General features: G+C 41.0%; 1 protein-coding gene across 1 annotated transcript in view; it reads right to left on the reverse strand.

Moving 5' to 3' along the window:
• The window catches only part of GABBR2 (gamma-aminobutyric acid type B receptor subunit 2), a 288,773-nt gene that overhangs the window by 243,319 nt on the left and 26,128 nt on the right, over positions 1 to 19,326 (reverse strand). Inside the window, exon 2 of the mRNA XM_083519142.1 lies at positions 9,872 to 10,009. Within this exon, the coding sequence (XP_083375268.1) occupies positions 9,872 to 10,009 (138 nt within the window). The remainder of the gene's footprint in view (positions 1 to 9,871; positions 10,010 to 19,326) is intronic.

Genomic DNA, 19,326 nt, shown 5'->3' on the forward strand with positions numbered 1-19,326 from the left:
GTCTTCAAAGCCCATGACACCTTTGGTAAAGGCTGTTCTCCAACTGCAGTACTCGCAGGCCAGTATTTCCCAGTTGACAGTGTTTATACTACATTTTTTTAGATTTCCCTTGAGACAGTCTTTGAACCTAAATAAAGCCTCAGGCACCCAGAACACTGCCCAGGGAACAGAATGCTCCCTCTCATAGTGAAGCTGAAATTCGTGATCTAAGAAGACAAAACCATTGGATAGGAGGACCTAGAGAGCACCATTCCTTTTGATGCAAACTATATTGATTTTCAGTTCCTTGGTGAGAGAAGGAGTCCATGTTGGAGAATGTCCTAGGAGGCAAGGCAGCCCAGGTGAGAGATAAGCTGTTGTCAGTTATTTGTATTCATGCATTGCCTTGGCATGGAGCTTTCAGGGACTAAAGATGTCAGCTCATTTTCTATTGCTGTTATGCTGATTGAGATTAGGGCACTTGTACTCTGCTGTTTTACTGCATTACTTTAATAGACTTTGATTAATTTAATTGGCTTAAACTGCAACATATTTTTATATTAATGTATTTTTCTGTTGCTGATATTTAAGCGATAGGGATTAGTTAGTGAAAGGTTTGCTAAATGTGTTGATTATTCTCATTTATGGGAGGAATTGTGTTTGATGTTTAGGGGAATTTAACTGATGGAATGCTACTTTTGTTAACCAGCTAATATGCATATTTTTTTAAAAAAGGAAATTAATAATATTTTTAAAAATTTATATCCCGTCCATCTTGCTGGGTTTCGCAGCCACTCTGGGTGGCTTGCAACATGTATGAAAACACAACAAAGCATCAAACATTAAAAAAAAATATATCCTGCACAAACAACGAACAAACCAATAAATCAATAGGAACCAATAACAACAACAACAACCACAACAACCACAACCAGTTTACAGTTATACCCAAATTAAAATAATCGCAGAAGTAGCTGGGAAGAGAGGCATTCAGGGATAGTTTTAAATAATTGTATAAGTTGTATGTCCTTATTTCACAATTTTCCTAAAGAACATGAAGTACTGGAAAATTGCAGGGGTGGTTGCGGGGGGGCGGGTTGCAGGGAGAATCCTATTACATGGAAATAATCAATATGTGACGGAGGGCAGGTAGTTTTTGTTTTTCATGTAAAACCTTCTAGTCTCAGGGAAATATATTTGCAGCCCAGTTAGCTGCTGGAGAGTTTTGAGGGCATATATTCATTTTGACATTTCCCTCCCCCCCACCCGCAATTTTTACTTTTTTATGTGGCATATTAAGTGTATGCTTTTTATGTAATTAATAATAATAAATAATAATAATAATAAATTTCATTATTTATACCCCACCCATCTGGCTGGGTTTCCCCAGTCACTCTGAAGTGTTACATCGCCACAGCCTTCCATCAGGCTACAGGAGAAGGGTCCACAGTTCCTCTGTTGAAAGGGTAGCAACATTTGACTGCTCTCCTTGAAATCTTTCCATTTCAGCTAGTCATTTTAAAAACACTGTAATCAAGGAACAGTGTCTGGCTTTTATTTTCTTCCCCCAACCCTCTTCCCTCCCAATACCCTTTTCCTTTTGTGTTGCGTCTTAGATTGTAAACTTGAGGGCTTGGAATAACTTTTGATGCTTGTAAGCTACTCTGACAGCTTTCTTTGACCAAGGAGTAAGATAAAAATGCTTCAAATACATAAATTTTATTGTGCTTATATGGTCTGCAGACCAACTAAATAAATAAATTTTAACTCCTTTGCAGTGCAATCCTACACCTGACCCCTCAGATGCCAGTTACGCTGTTTAAAATGGGACTTACTCCTAGATAAGTGTGTATAGGATTGCAGGCTGGTGTCAAAATGACACAGAGGTGGGCAAGACTCACTTGGGCGCCGACCTCCAAGGAGATTTTCGCCTGTTTAAACAACAGCCTAATCCATTATACAAATTACCACTTTAGATTTTTCATAGTCTAGTTGCAACAAAACATGTTTTCACTTAAGAGTTACATATTTACAGGCAATTACACAAATACGACGCAAAACACAATCCTAAATTATTACTAGTCTTGAACTATTTTCGGATTTTAAAGCCTAGGGCCACAATTCTGAAATTCAGTTACCCAATTAGGCTTACCCTTTTACGACTTATTAGACTACAGAACACTATTTTGGCTCAGCCTCCACAAACACACAGGAAATTGGAATCTAAGGTTGGTGCTTTAACAGACATGCCCCAGGATCAGAAATGATGTTGTGTAATGTCACAAGTTGCGGTTCCTTACAACCTATCCTTCAGGCATTCACATTTTTTCTTGGTCTTTCAGGCAATTCTCCAGATGATGAGGACGGTTCTGTATTGCTGTATGAAACACCTGAGCTGTAGTGTGCTGCATGGGGAATCTTTGGGAAACTTGATCCATGCCAGTTTAGAATTTTAGGCTTATAAAGGGTGAAACCATGTTTTTGCTACTCGCCACAACTACAGGAGCACTCCCGTGTTCCTAAAACAGCCTTGTTATCCTCATTTCATTGGCATAACTTTGTCAACAGAATGCCATCCTCGCTAAACAATGCTGGATTCTACCCTGACCAGCCTACATCTTCCTCCATCAAACAAACAAACCCAGCTATCTGTTTCTCTTGCATTCACTGTGCCTGCAGAGGATCCTGAACCAGGTGAAAGCTCTACCTACGTGTAGGTACCAAGCTATGGCCATAGGAGGAAGCTATAGGGAGGCCAGGCAAGACGGTCATCTCTTAACAACAGTACGTCCGAGCGTGTGAATTAGTACTGCCTGACTGGTACCAAAGGCTCCAGCTCAGATCTTCTCACTCATCTGACCATCACGTAGATTTTGTTGTTATGATAACCATTTGCTTCATTTTTGCCTTACTCTTCAGTTTGACACAAGGTGGACCTGATACTATGGCACTTGTATTGCTTCCCATTACATCACACACCTCACTCGCTCACCTTGTTGTGGTGAATGGGCTTGCACGTTCTTATGACCCTTGTGAGCAAAGCCATCGGGAGTACTCTACTCCCAGCAAGGTCACCCAAGGCAGTAAGGTCAAAGGGGAGGAGCTAGACAAAGAATGATCCAAGAAGTCCTCAACAGCAGAACAGGCGGAAGATAACAAGAGGCATGCTCTGAAGGTGGATGGAGGCAGCAGCAGATACGAATGTACCAGTCATCATGATACTCATGCCATCGGAATAGAGCCTTACTGTGAAGATTGTGCATTGGTCAGCGTGCACTGATCTATACACAAAAAACAAATTCACATGCAGGCATCTTCCAAAAACCCATCCCAAACCCAAAAAAGTCCCATGGCAATCGGCAAATGGTAACGGGGGCAGGACCGTGAAATCTGGAAGCCCCTAATCCTAATGGGCAGTGGATACAGATTCAGTCGTTCTGACTCAAGGAATGAGGCAGTTGAGCAGCTCGGCAGCTGTATCCATGACTGAGCAGTCCTATTTAGGATCCACTCTGCTCACCTCATAAAGGGGTGGGGCTGGAAAAGGTGTCCAAGGAAGGCACATTTAGCAAACCGTCACCGTGATCAACTCTCGCCAGGAAACCTATGACCCCACTGTGGAAGGGTGTGTGGATTCAGAATTGGCTTCCACAGTCACTTACGGACTCACTGTTAAGATTATGTTCACGGAAGACAATCTTACTCGGCTATGAGTGATTGCCAAAGAAGAAGACAACAATATCCACACATTTGCTTATTTACAAACCACAGCACCCAGGCAGAGAGTAAGGAGATTGATAAGGCATATCAAGCAGATGAAACTTCACAACTAAAGGTCAACACTGGCCATTTCACTATGTCATGCTGCTCACAGCTGGCGGGGAGGAGAGGAATATGCCTGCCATTAATTCCTGGAGTGCACACTCAACAGCAAGTGTTTACCCTCACAGTACAGTGGTACCTCGGGTTACAGACGCTTCAGGTTACAGACTCCGCTAACCCAGAAATAGTACCTCAGGTTAAGAACTTTGCTTCAGGGTGAGAACAGAAAGCATGCGGCAGTGGTGCGGTGGCAGCAGGAGACCCCAATAGCTAAAGTGGTACCTCAGGTTAAGAACGGACCTCCAGAACGAATTAAGTTCTTAACCCGAGGTACCACTGTACTAAGGAAGCCCTGATATTGGTAGTCTGACCTTCATCCCTCCAAAGGCTAACCTTCTGGATTTAAGGGTGGGCTCAAGCCATGAACCATGCACTTGCTTCCTCATTTCCTTGAGTCAATAGCTGAAGACTCAACCCATTACCTTTCCAAATAATCCACCAATGTCGCCTTGCGTTCAAGCTGCAGTTCATTGGCAGTGATACAGACAGTAGGCACAAAAGAACAGACATTTTATTTTTATCAGAACTTAGTCTTTGTGACAAATACAACCATGTGTCAACGTTATTTCCAATGTCTAATGAATTACTACAGGCAGACGGCAGGCACATTTTGTCACAGAGTTAACAGCTGTTTTTAAGCGGCAGCAAAGGCTATATAACTGCTAACTTTCTAAAGATGTGGAAGGCTAGCACGATGGCAGGCAGAGAAATAGCACTGTTACCTTGTCAACTTTAGCAACTTCTGTGAAGGATCTCTATTAACACCAAGGGCCATGATGTTGCAGAAATGAACGCACTTTGTGAATGCTTTCCCAGCTGCCCTTCTGTACATCTGTACGTCAGTCAGGTTAGAACTCCCAGTGGGTTTGCACATTACTGCTATGATGAAGCCATAAGGTAACCTATTTAACAGGGGCGTAGACCCTGTCAAAGGAACCAAGCAGCTCTGAGGTCTCCCTCCTCCAAATTACCGTTGCCAGGTATCTGTTCTTGAAAAAGGGAAGGGGGGGAGCTGCAAAGCACAGATTCACCCCCTCCTTTCCTTCCTAGCTGTGTTTTATAGGCAGCAAATGATCCCTCCAAGCTCAGATTTGCTTCCTCTGCCTACTGGCTCCATTTTATTTAGACTTCTACAAGAACGGGAAATGCCTCTCTCATCCTTAAGCTAAATATAACACTCCATAAAAACAGACTATAAACTTTTTTTTTTTAAAAAAAAGGGTATCATAAACCAAAGAACCAGCAACCATTTCAGACATTTATGGAAGTACTAGCCAGGAGTCCAAGACCTGCACAACTTGTTCTGCATGCCCAAGGGAGCTATGAGCTTATATTTCTCAAAACCGTAGCCCCACAATGTCACATATCAAGCCACTACTTATTACTAAGCATTTATTAAGCTGTCTCCCAACTGGCAGCAACCTAGTTTCTCAGCATTAACTGCAAAATAACAATAGTTGGCTATGGGTATTTCTAGCCGACTTTCCAGATGAATAGGTATGGCCCAGACTGGTCTAGAAAGGAAGTGATTTTCTGTTGTCAAATATACAACAAGCTCCCCAGCTCACCTCACCTCTCTTTCTTAATGTGACATGGAGACACAAGCTTTTTCTCACACATGCCTGAATGTGGAAACTCATGGGCAGTTGACGTTCATAGTTTCTACCACATCTGCATTCGTGGAAGCACTGGCCAAGATTCAAATAGGACAAAAATTAATTTGACGTAGTAAATAATTTTAGCCTTTTAAGTACCGGTAATTTCAAAATGCACTGTTATTTAACAAAAAAATATGAATGATATCCCTGTGCCTTTGGGCTTATTCACCACAAAATTGTAAGTCAAGAGCAGACTTATTTCTTGGAAGTAACTGAGCAGAATACTGTCCGCGTATTTTCATCTTGAATGCCCATCAGTAAGAGAAAAGAGACTTTAAAAAGAATCTAACATTCAGGGAACAGCCTGGAATATCCCTGAGGAGTTAAGCCCCTGCACTGCAAAATAAAAATAAAACCACCTCTCTCATTGCTACAATCCTACTACTGTATAGCACTTCCAAAAGAGGCTAGGTAAAGACCACAATTCAAAGCTGCATGCATTTCAGCAATTTAATGCTAGAGGTAGCTTAACCAGCTACTCTTTCTCCAACTTTTCAGTATCATGTTATCAATGCACTTCAAAAACATCCTTTGTTACATCTCCATTGCCTTCTTTTAGCTCTTTTCCCTGCCGATCAGGGTTCCCCACCCTCCCAGCAAGATCACTATGTTGTATCTGTCGTATCTGGATGCCGTCATCGCGTGCTAAAATCTGCCAGTATGCTGCAATATCAGTTTTCAAGAAGATGCAGCCTCGTGAGTATGCAGGATTTGTCCTTCGTCTGTTCTTGATACATAATTGTGCAATTAAGGCTGCATTGCTATGGCAATATCACCATCACGTCACATTGTCTGTCAAATTTATATATTCATTGATGCCGCATCAGTCACAAAGGTTTAAGAACTCCCAGTTCTGATGTCTTTTGTTAGTCATTCATAACGTTGGACTGACAGTATAATTCCTAACAGGTAACAGACATTTGCCAGGTAGTAATTTAACTTCTAGGGCACTATGTTAAGGTACCGGTAACTATGGCTTCCTACATACTGGGACCCTAAAATAAATTGAAGGTAGTCAAGGCCTACTTATGCAAGCCCACAGCAAGAATCACAGACTTACAGTACCATATACCCTATGAATTGTGAATATCTAGGACATGGGCATTTTAATACACCTCCATTTCCCACAAGATACAAACTGGCCATAGTTATAAGAAGGCTTCTGTTTAGCAATCCAAAATGGCAGTGATAGCAGAGTTAACTGTTGGTTCAAGGAAAAAATAGGTACTGTGTATAGAAAGGAAAATTCCCTGGATGCCATGGAATTATTACTATTGGCAGCCCTGTATAAGGATTTTTTAAAAAATGTTTCTTATTCTATATTTTTATATGCTGGAAGCCGCCCAGAGTAGCTGGGGCAACCCAATCAGATGGGCAGGGTACAAATAATAAAATTATTATTAAGAATGGTTAAGATCCAAGTAGGGGCAAATAATCTTTGGTGAGAGAACCTCCCAGCAGAGATTTAAAATCACAAAATATTCAGCAAAGGAAAGCATGGAAATATAGGCTGTTAGACCTTTAAAATAGGCCCTTCTGAGTTCCAAATCTTTCCTCAGGATAGGAAAAGACCACACAATTAGACAAAGGTCAAATATTTAGGAGTGTGGATAATGCCCAAGCATATTAATGTTTTTAAGGACAATAATGAATAAGTATGGAAAGAGATTCAGAGAAACACTTCTAACACTTCCAAGTTGGGGAAGGATGAATTTGGGAAGAATATCAGCCATAAAGATGAATGCACTACCAAAAATGTTATTTTTATTTCAAAGAATTCCAATGATCGGCAACACAGGATGCTTCAAGGAATGGCAAAGAGATATTATGAGATTTATCTGGCAGGGAAAGAAACCAGGAATAAAATATAAATTACTAGTGGAGTTGAAGGAAAGAGGTGGCTTCTACCTGCCAGACTTAAGATTATATTATGAGGCATCCTGTCTTTGCTGGTTAAAGCAATGGTTGACATTGAATAATACGCAGATTTTGATTTTAGAAAGGCTTTTAAAAGCTAAGGTACACAAAAGTTTTACAAATCATACTATTAAGAGAAATTTGTACAAGGTATGGGAGAAATACAAAAATTTGTTAGAAAGAAATACACCTTGGTGGCTTTCCCCACTCGAAGCGATAGCAATGAAAAATAGGAGGGGGGGACGACTGGGTGACATACAGGGATTTATTAACAGAAAAGGACTGGGAAATAGCATTAAAGAGGTTTGAAGAATTAGATCGACAAGTAATTGATTGTTTACAATATTTTCAACTCAATGAAGTTTTCAAGGCGGATAAAAGGATTTTTTTTAAATCAAACCTCGCAATTTGAAAGAGAGTTACTAAGGAATAATGATAAAAGTTATTTCCAAAAATGTACAAACTATTATTAGAATAGGAGACAAAGGCGAGCAGGTGAAGTTGGCCATGATTCACTGGGCAAGAGATCTATCCCATAATATTGAAATGGCTGCATGGGAGAAGTTATGGAATGTAGATCTTAAGTTTACAACATGTTATACACTAAAAGAAAACTACATGATAATGATGTAGAATCTTTATTTGCTTAAGCCACTAGCCATAGCAATAGAATAGAATAAAATAAAATAAAATATACCGAAGATAGAGGTAAAAACTTAACTATCCAAAATACATTTTGGAAGTTTACATCAATAATCAAATAACAGATGATAATGATGTGTAGATGGTATTTAACTCCTAGCAGATTGGCAAAAATGTATAAATCAAAATCAAACACATGATGGCAATATAAAGAAAAAGAAGTTATTTTTTACCATATGTGGTGGTCTGGTAAGAGAGTAAAGGTTTTCTGGGAAATGATTTATAACCAATTGAAGAAAATGTTTAAGATAACTGTCAATAAAAAACCCAAGCTTTTCTTCTAGGGATTTTTGGTACTGAGATTCCAAAAGACAAAAAAATAGATTAAAAAAACCTGCTTCTTCATGCCCAGCCCTGCAGCTCCATCAGAGAGAGGAGGGTGAGTGGCAAGGCTGCCGCCCACTCTCCTGGACTGCGGCACATGAGTGCACCCCCTGTGCCATCTTGCAAGGCGAGCCGCAGGGGCTCCCTCCGCACCCCCAGTGGCACACAGCATGTGGTGTTTCCTTACACTCCATCGCTGGGGAGTGATAGGCAACATTATGACGTAGTCTTCATGCTGTGGGTTTTAAAACAAACACGCAAAGAAGTCCCCTTTTCAGAATTTATTAAAATAGTCCAGGGTGTCTTGGGCTACGAGCTGAAAACTGATAGCTTACCTGTTGTGAAGGTGCCTTAATTATTATTTCCGTGCCTTTTGAGTCAGCAACTAAGCAAGTCCCATAGATTGATAGGCATTTTGCATTACTGAACTTTTAGTAGAAGCCCCACTGTAAAAGTCCTTCGTTCCCCCACCCTACTTTTAACTTCTAAGGTTCCGATATGCGCACAATTGGAGTAGGTCCCTTTGAAGTCAGTAGACCTCTCTTCTGAGCAAGCATGCATAGGATCAGGCTGTTCGTCTGGTTTTCTTACTGATGTGATGTGATAACCAAGCCTATGCATATTCACTTGCCCAGTGAAATATACAAAAAATGCCTTATATTAAATTGCTGCCTTTGTGCTTATCTCTCTGCTTTAGTGCCCACTACCTATGGGAAGCGGGTGGTGTTGTGGTCTAAACCACACAGCCTAGGGCTTGCCGATCAGAAGGTCGGCGGTTCGAATCCCGGCAACAGGGTGAGCTCCTGTTGTTCGGTCCCTGCTCCTGCCAACCTAGCAGTTCGAAAACATGTCAAGGTACCGCTCCGGCGGGAAGGTAAATGGCGTTTCTGTGCGCTGCACTGGTTCGCCAGAAGCGGCTTAGTCATGCTGGCCACATGACCCAGAAGCTGTCTGAGGACAAATGCTGGCTCTCTCGGCCAGTAAAGTGAGATGAACGCCACAACCCCATGACTGGACTTAACAGTCAGAGGTCCCTTTACCTTTACCTATAAGACACATTAGTTGCTTTCGTCCCTCTCTGCTGACCAGTTTGGGAGGTTGATGCTAGAATTCTTGATCTGTAATAGATGTACATTTGTACTTTTAGATGCAGGCCATTTCAGTATATGGTTCATAGTAACCTGTAGGCAACTGGTTCCTTGAGCCACCATTTAGATTCTGACTCCATCCCAGTCACTGTTTCCTGTCACTAGACCTTTAGGTTCTTGTGAAAAGCAGCTCATACAAGCCTAAGGACTGCTCAACCCAGTGCAGAACTATTAATAATAAAAACATCTACAAAGTTTTCCAAAGAACAACCTAACATTTTAAAGGTATCAATCAACATATCTATAAGGTGTTGTTCTTACCTGTACCAAATTCCATCCTATTAGGGATTCAGCAATGATGGATGTTACGGTTGTACATACTCCACCAAAAACCATTAGGTGTGTAGGTCCATATTTTATTGCATCATAGAAGGCTTTAAGTCCCTTTGCATTGTCACACTGAAGGGGAGAAACAAAAATAGCTTAATCACTAAATGCAATTTAGTATTGGCAACATTAATATTTGATCAAAGTTAAGGATTTAGCATAATAAACCACAAAGATGCAGCACAATACTCAACAAACAACAAACTTTAAAGTGTTCCTATTGGTCACTTTGAAAGGTACTGATGCAAATGGCTGTAGCTTGCCCTTCCACGTACTAAAATTGAAATCTCAACTTCACAACTAAAGGTCAACACTGCCCATTTCACTGCCACATCATACCTTGGGGGGGTATTGTTTTTATTTGTTACTAGTTTTGCATATTATTTTTTTGTTACTAGTTATGCATTTTTGTATTTTTATATTGTAAACTACCCTGCGATCCTCGGATTAAGGGTGTCATAGGAATTTGATGAGTAAATAAATTAAACAAAGGAACAGGCAGAGAATAGGCACGTAAAAAGCCAAGTTCTATACGATCAATTTAATTTTGTAACCAGAATCCATCAAAATAAACCACCCCCCCACCCCCAAGTTTTCCTCCACTGCTGGTTTCCATAGCGCTTTCAATGCTGCTTCAGGCTGAAGGACACTCTCTTCAGACTTTTGCTGTAACAGTTCTTATGTCATGTCTGTAGCTGGGTGAGGTGTTAGGGCATAAAATGCAAAATAATGTCCCAGATGCCTTTGGGGCATCATCTCACTATCAACAGAGAAGAATGACCAAACTGCAAGTGGACAGAGACACAGGAGCCATCATCAATATGGCCACAACTCCTTCCTGCACAGACTTTACCTTCGTCCATAGCCCAAACAAGGAGAAGAAAAGCGCAACCCTCTGCCCTCAAAACCCTTAACCCAAACGTTACAGCTGACCTACATCTCAGGCAAAAGATCTTGAAGTTAGGAAGCTGCAGGTAGCTCGCTGAAAATTTTAAATGTCATCATTTTAACAAAATACAGAAAAGTTTCTTTAGGCTAGGTGCAAATAGGATTCCAAAAAGACTGTACTCCTTTACAGTGCAGACTGCACTAATTTCAGCACTGATAAAGTTAAGCACCATTATTCTGGTTCTGATATGAGCTCAGGACAATCTATATCCACCTGACAGTGTCAGAAGCTGACAGATCTGGTGCAGCCACTCATTGAAAAATGCACTTAATGCAGAAGGATTATCCAACCGTGCTTTAATGTCTGCAAGAGCCACTACTTCGTGTTCTGTGCTACCAATATATGAGTTTCTTCTTCTCCTGAATCATATTCCAGAGATTTAAGCACACACTTAAAACATAAAGATGATCAACAAGTGCTGGAAAACAATGCGAGTCATTCATGCACATACATCAGAGAGCTAAGACTGGCTGCAGCTCTCTTTTGTGTGCCGGCTCAGGAATAAATCTGTAATGTGTGGAATAGCCCCACGTGGAATGAAAAATTAAATATACACAACCTAAATCAGTTGTAGTAGCAATGCTTGCATCCATGTAGCTCTTCCATCTCATCCAAAATACTTTTTACTACTCTATATGATTTGATAATGTAGTGAATAAGTAACAAAAAATAATAATTTAATGTGTCTAATTAAATCAGTCACCTCACTTTAGTAGTCCAATCTCTATTAGTTTTAGGTTGTCCTGGTGCAAGAGGACAGGACTCCTACGCCTTTAACATCTGTGCAGATGAGGGGATTTCAGAAAGTGCAGCTAGCATGTCAAGCTATAACTGCTGAAATTCTCTCTTCTGTACAACTATTAAATGTGCAGGAACCCTGTCCTCTTTTTCAGGCCAGCCTAATTACAACCTACGATGTCAAAAGGAACCACATTGTTGTGATTCACAAAATAATATGTTCAGATTTGTCTCTGTCTCTCTCCCCACCCCTACCCCCCACAGACCGTTTACCTCAGGAGAGGCCAGCTGGCCAGGGAGATCAGATGTTTCATATTCAGCAATTACACTAATGCTTTTGCTTAAGCCATATCCATTCACAGAAAAGAGGACAACGTGAATATGTCAGATTATTCAGATTAAATAGGCAAATAAGTAGGGACTTCTCTTTGAATTCAAAACAGTGCTATTTCCCACATTAGATACTGTGACAACCATATTAACAAGTTCAAAGCAGACACATTAGCAAGGGAAAAGTGTTTTCCCTGTGTCTCTTGTGAAAGTGTTTGAAGTAAATTAACACATATTTGCATCTTACCATTCTTAATTAAGCCAATGCTTCAACTATCTTTACCAGCACCTTAGGGGTGGTCTCTACATCAGCACAGCAGTATTTCTCCCTGACAAGACAACTAAAGTGGGGGGAAACAACTCACTCAAACTCCTCATACTTCCATAGACTGGGGCAGATGCAACATAAATAATTCCTTAACCATGGGTAAGGAATCAGAAATACTTGGGAGGATTGCAAGCTCCATTCACCTGCCCCATCCTAAAGAAATTATGCCACCAGCCTTAGCCGTGTTTAAGAGGATTGTGTCAACAGTAAAATTAGTGCTGTGTAGTGTTCATTCTTAACTATGCTGGCACAACTAGGATTAAGAGGGGTGTGTCAACCCTTGGTTAGTACTATGTAGACTTCACTCTTAACTATGTTTTAACCAGCATCAAGTCTTACTTTCAAAATAACCCTGGCTAGCATTTACCATGGTTGATGTCAAAGCTAACATAAACCTGCGGCTGGAGGGAGGGGAGGATATATGAAAGACAGGAGACAAACTGGGGAAATAATTGAGTTCACCATGCTTGTTCCCCGTCCCTTTGCCTGTGGTTTTAAGATGAACCCTGTTAAATCTGCACTGGCCATATGATAATTCATTTACTCCAAAACAGGACAGGAACTACTCTTCCTTCTTCCAATACAACATTCCTAGTTATGTTCACTCCAGAAGCAGCCTAGTTCCTGGACACGAGGTCACATTACATTTTAGAATAAAGTTCTGCTGATGTATTGTTTCAGACTCTAGCAAGAAATTTTGGGCAGTGGAAACCAATAATATAATGGGTATCCCCTGATAGATATGGCCTCCTTATTATTTAAGTAAGTCATAAAACAATGCCTCTTTGTTAGAGGCAAATTGGGGGGGGGCATATTTCTCAAAAACAAAGAGCAAGAATCCACAGCTCTTATCATTTCACCAAGGCCCCTCGCTGTCCCATAAACTTTCAGGACATAAGATAGAGGACATACCTGAGGGCTGCCAATCATTGTTAAATGCAAGCCTTAAAAGTCTGCCTCTGCACCTTGTGCTGTTTCTTAGCTTTGCAGATTAATTGCTTAAATGAAAAAATAGGAATAACTGTTTCTCATTTAGATCAAGTAGATATTGTTCTTCCCTGGATTTCTACAACTCCCAGCTCAACACTTTCTTTTTCTTTTTTTCAAACCTAATTCTAAATTTCAATCTCTACCTTCAGTCTCACAGTAATGATAATGGGACTACTGATTGCTGTCACTGAGCGCCAAGAACCCTCAAAAGGAAAATATTTAGCCTCTGTGAATAGTGGATCTTGATAAGGATTGTTCAAAGCAAATAAGTGTCTTGTTGTTCCGTTACCTATTTTAGTGACAATAACTATTTAATTTTCAACGAGAGACACCATAAACATAAGAAACTACTGAAGTGAACAAATATAGTCTGCCTGTGGGGTTTTGCCATAGAAGTGTTCTAATATGTACAAATCATTGGTGGAGGAGATGGCCCAAACCAGAGGCTCTTAATTAAGTCCTCAAAGCAGCGTTGGTCAAACGGCCAAACCACAACCCAGTGGCCCTACAAAATCTATGTTTTCACAGTAAGGAGAGGGTAACAACGTTCAGATTTTTGGGCACTGAATTACAAGAGGATCTGTCCTGGAGTGTCAACACAAGGGGGCTTGTGAAGAAGGCGCAACAGAGACTGTACTTTTTGAGAATACTAAGGAAAAACCATCTTCCGCAGAAACTGCTGCTTGCCTTCTATCACTGTGCCATTGAGAGCGTGCTCACTTATGGCTTATGTGTGTGGTACGGAAGCTGTACTACCCAGGACAGGATGGGGTTGTGCAGGGTTGTTAAGGCAGCAGAGAGCATTGTTGGCTGCCCACTCTCCACCTTAGAGCAGATTTATGCCACAAGGTGCCATAGGAAGGCACTGGACATAGTAAAAGATCCATCGCATCCTGGTCACTGTCTCTTCGAGCTCTTGCCGTCGGGACGGAGATACAGGACGATGAAGACAAGAACGAGCCGTCTTAAGAACAGCTTCTTCTCCAGAGCGATCTCGGCCCTGAATGGGAAGCCCGGACATTGAAAGTCATCTAATCTCCCTTGCTGTATTATACTGTATTGTTTAATTAGTGTTTTTATGGAGCAGTCAAGTAATTTCGTTGTCCCTGAAGGGGGCAATGACAATAAAGATATTATTTATTATTATTATTATTATTATTATTATTATTATTATTATTATTATTATTATTATTATTAAACCAACAACAACAACAACTCCAAAACACCTTGTCTACTCTTCAACTTAGCTAATATTGTACAATCGGGTGGACACTGTGAGAACATAATCAAGGAGAGATCAAAGCATGAATGAATAAAGCCACTGTAAAAAGCATCAAAACTTTACAACCATCCCAAGCACAGGCATCGCAGGCCTAAATCGGGAGCAGCCTCCTGATTGGTGGATGGTGAATCTCTGGCTTGGCAGGTTATCCCGCCCACCTTTGCAGCTGGCTGTGGGAAATCCTCAGTGACTGGCCACAAAATGAAGAGGCCTTTCTTCTGTGAGGGAGGGGGTCTGGCGTGACGGGCCGCAACCACAGCCCAACCTTATACTGGGTAAGCGGCCATCATAGTCCTGCAGCAAGTAATTTTCAGTACAATTCACATTATGCCTTAGTACCTTACAAAAGGCCCCAAGCTGTTGTTTTAAACATTCTCAAATAGGTTATAGCAATTATGAACATAGTTGGTCTATTCTACCAATGTTTGTATGTATCGCTTCTTGCTAAGTTTTTCTTTTGGAGAAAGTCCCCATTTAGAAGCTACTAATTGACTGCTGATACTGCTTAGCTGAATAAAGCACTACTGGGTCACTGCCACCAAAGCAGAGACATCACCTTGCCAACAAAGGTCCGTATAGTTAAAGCTATGGTTTTCCCAGTAGTGATGTACGGAAGTGAGAGCTGGACCATAAGGAAGGCTGATCGCCAAAGAATTGATGCTTTTGAATTATGGTGCTGGAGGAGACTCTTGAGAGTCCCATGAACTGCAAGAATATCAAACCTATCCATTCTTAAGGAAATCAGCCCTGAGTGCTCACTGAAGGACAGATCCTGAAGCTGAGGCTCCAATACTTTGGCCACCTCATGAGAAGAGAAGACTCCCTGGAAAAGACCCTGATGTTGGGAAAGATGGAGGGCACAAGGAGAAGAGGACGACAAAGAACGAGATGGTTGGACAGTGTTCTCGAAGCTACCAGCATGAGTTTGACCAAACTGCGGGAGGCAGTGGAAGACAGGAGTGCCTGGTGTGCTCTGGTCCATGGGGTCACGAAGAGTCGGACACGACTAAATGACTAAACAACAACAATTGACTGTTGCCAATTTATGTTTCAGTGAGTGAGTATGTTTTCGATTTTTTTAATGCTATGGAGGGGGGGGTTAACCTCCACCATTATAGTCCTACAGCACATTCTAAATACAACAACCAACGCCCCCCCCAAAAAATCCCTAATTCATTTAAATCCTCACCCTGAATTCTAATTCTGACAAAGCTCATATTTTTTTTCTTCACATATTGAACAGTGAAGAAAACCACAAGAACCAACATATTTCATTTAATCCAGAAGATATGAATGCTGCTCAGTATGTAAAGCCATGATGTGTTGGGATCCAGTGTGTGTAATTTTCATCTTGACTGACTAGAATTTGTGATGCTTAATCCATATAAAAAAAAACAACCCAAAAAATCTCCTAGAATATGACCGCAATCCAAGAACTGTTGCATTGCAGTTGCATCCCTAATACGATGTCTGCTTTTGTTTCTATGCTCAGTAATGTGTTTTCAGAGACCTGTTTGTCTTTCCCTGTGGGGGATTCATTTTGTTATTCAATTTTTTGAGGTAAATTTCATTTTAAAGGAACGTACAGTGGTGCCCCGCAAGACGAATGCCTCGCAAGACGAAAAACTCGCTAGACGAAAGGGTTTTGCGGTTTTTGAGCTGCTTCGCAAGACGAATTTCCCTATGGGCTTGCTTCGCAAGACGAAAACGTCTTGCGTTTTTTGCAAGTTTGTTTCCTTTTTCTTAACACCGTTAATACAGTTGCGACTTGACTTCGAGGAGCAACTAATAGAACGCGGTGTGGTACCCTTTTTTGACGTTTTTGGTGATTTTTGAAGCTTTTCCAAAACTTTTCCGACACCATGCTTTTCAAGATGAAAAATTCGCTAGACGAAAAAACTCACGGAACGAATTAATTTCGTCTTGCGAGGCACCACTGTATAAAGGAATTCATACTATTGAATGTAATGAGTTAACCACATATAAACCATTTGACTTTTATATACAAAATATCAACAAGAGACTGGCAGGTGGCTGAATGAATGGCTAACTGTCAAATTGCATTATTTCCAAAGAAGAGTAGAGCTGGGAGCAAGGTACTTTATTTATATACCGACATAGGAGATTCAGAACTAGTGGGGTTTGATCGGCCATGTCAGCAGACATTCTACTTCATCTCACTAGACCAGAATAGTGGTCTGATAAGGATGGAGAAGTCCACCCAAAGTTTAAGTGGCTATCTGCAGAGAGCCCAACTGGAAATAAAAGGGCAGCCTCAATCCAAAATCAAGGCCAGAGGAACAACCAAAAGAAACCAGCCAGTGTGTTGAAAAGAGGGCAGAAGCAGCAGCTGTGCTGGAAGTTTGAGCCAGGCAAAGGACATCTAGACTTGAGGAGCCTAAGAGAAGCCAAAAGTTGGAACCACTGGCTGGAGCTGAGGTGGTATGTGGAGGAAAGCAACTGAACACAAAATGAAGTACTACCCCCTTCGCATCTAAAATGGTTGGAAATAGCAACAGTCCATTTAGGTTTGGAATCTTAATGCACACATTTTAGGACTGCTTCCTATTGCAGTCGTTAAGAGTCGTCAACAGGCTCATCTCAGCTATCTGCCAATCTCCCATTCCCACCACCCTTCTGAGTAATACCCCTCCCCACCTTCTCACTATATAGAAGGATCTGGCAACTTCTGTTTCAGTGTATCTGAAGAAGTGTGCATGCACACGAAAGCTCATACCAAGAACTAACTTAGTTGGTCTTTAAGGTGCTCTTGGAAGGAATTTCTTTATTTTTTTTCAGGCATCGCAGACTCTTATCGAGGTGGCACAGAACAACCTGGAACGCATCTTGCTGGTATTTAGTACATAATCATTTACACTGGGGGACTCGAGTGATGCTGTGGGCTAAACCACAGAGCCTAGGACTTGCCGATCAGAAGGTCGGCGGTTCGAATCCCCACAACGGGGTGAGCTCCCGTTGCACGGTCCCTGCTCATGCCAACCTAGCAGTTCGAAAGCACGTCAAAAGTGCAAGTAGATAAATAGGTACCGCTCCGGCGGAAAGGTAAGCAGATTAGGCGTGCTGGTCACATGACCCGGAAGCTGTATGCCGGCTCCCTTGACCAATAAAGCGAGATGAGCGCAGCAACCCCGAGTCGGCCACACCTGGACCTAATGGTCAGGGGTCCCTTTACCTTTTAATTTACACTGGATACAATACTTGACTTGGAATTAGGGACCCTAACCTAAAGCAAATTCATTCTGATAGTATAATTGGCACAGGTCAATGCTCACCATGTGATATGGTCCAGTTTCTCCTCTGATATAAAGATTCAGAAAAATGTCTGTCTTGTACATTGTTATCTGAGGGATCAGTGGAACTGAGCTTTAATCATAGAAATTGTCTTACAGGCATCTTCCCTTTTAAATGAATTTGATTGTGATTTGCAGAATGTAAAATGGTATTCCTACTAGCACACTCAACAAAAACTGATTAACATGTATGATTTAAATGTACACAGCACTATGCTGTCCCAGAAGGCATAGAAAATAGAAACAGAAGCAGAGTAAGAAGGAAATTTAACATGGTAATGTACAGGATTAATCTCAGGGGAGAAATATTGGTAAGTTTTCAATATTCCCAAATGCCAGAAGAATATCATCAATTATAATTAAAACATAGGATAATGTCATCATAAAATAAATTATAGACATTTAAAATGCTCCTCCAAAACAGTAATAACATATTGGCCAAATTAGGAGCAAAGAGGCTGTCTATAGCAGCTCTCTTAAAACTGATTACTAAAGCAAGTATTTTTTCAAAATTATGTGAAACATCAGTACAAAACAAATGAGTGGGTGAAAATGGATTTTCATGTAAACCCACATAATGCTGCAACTCAGAATGGGCTCATCATGGGGAATCTTGATAGAGAGAAACAACATCTAATGAGATCAATACCAAATGCTCATCAATTACTTGGCCTTCTCTTTAAGAAATAACTTAAGTTTTGGGGCTACTTTATGCTGAACGGAAACAATATTATGCATTAAATCCCTCACTACTTTACAAACCTGCGGAGTACTAAAGGGCACAATAAATTAAATGGAACAAACTCTCAAGCAAGTGTTCTTAAAGCTTGTTGCTGCTGAACAAAGAATGAGGCTATATCTATCTCTCAAAAGACATAGCAAGGGGATAAGATATGGGTTGGGCTTGGAGGAGACTCTCCTACCTCCAGGCTGAGATAGAGAGGAAAAAGAAAGCATTTTACGTGTCTTCTCGCTTTTGAAAAGGATCCCCCTTGCCTTTGGTGCCTTTGGCTATGATGCCACTGCCAGGAAGTGGTCCTTTTTCAAAGGTGAAGGGGGAGAGAGACTTTCTGTTCTTCATCAGGCAATGTTGTTTTCACCTGCCTTGCCCCACCCTCCAGCCCTGGAAGCCTTTCCCAGACCATGACATTAAGAGCAGCTGGGAACAGAGGAGTTCAGAGAGTGGGTGTATAGATAGATGAGAGAGAGAGAGAGAGAGAGAGAGAGAGAGATAGGTGTGTGTCCTTGTTTCTCAGTTTGATCCTTTTTATATGGTTTTGCATGTGTTGTGGTATTTTATGCATTGTGGTTTGCTGTTATTTTTATCGATTATAGATTGGTAATTCTTGTGGTTGATAAGTGCAAACTGTTTAATTATTATTTGCTGATGTTTTAATTTTACTGTTTATTAGATTCCAATGGATTATTGAATATTGCTTTATTTGATATAAGTTGTTTATT

This window comes from Podarcis liolepis, assembly GCF_965112155.1.
Source record: "Podarcis liolepis genome assembly, chromosome: 8".
In the NCBI taxonomy this organism is placed as follows: Eukaryota; Metazoa; Chordata; class Lepidosauria; order Squamata; family Lacertidae; genus Podarcis; species Podarcis liolepis.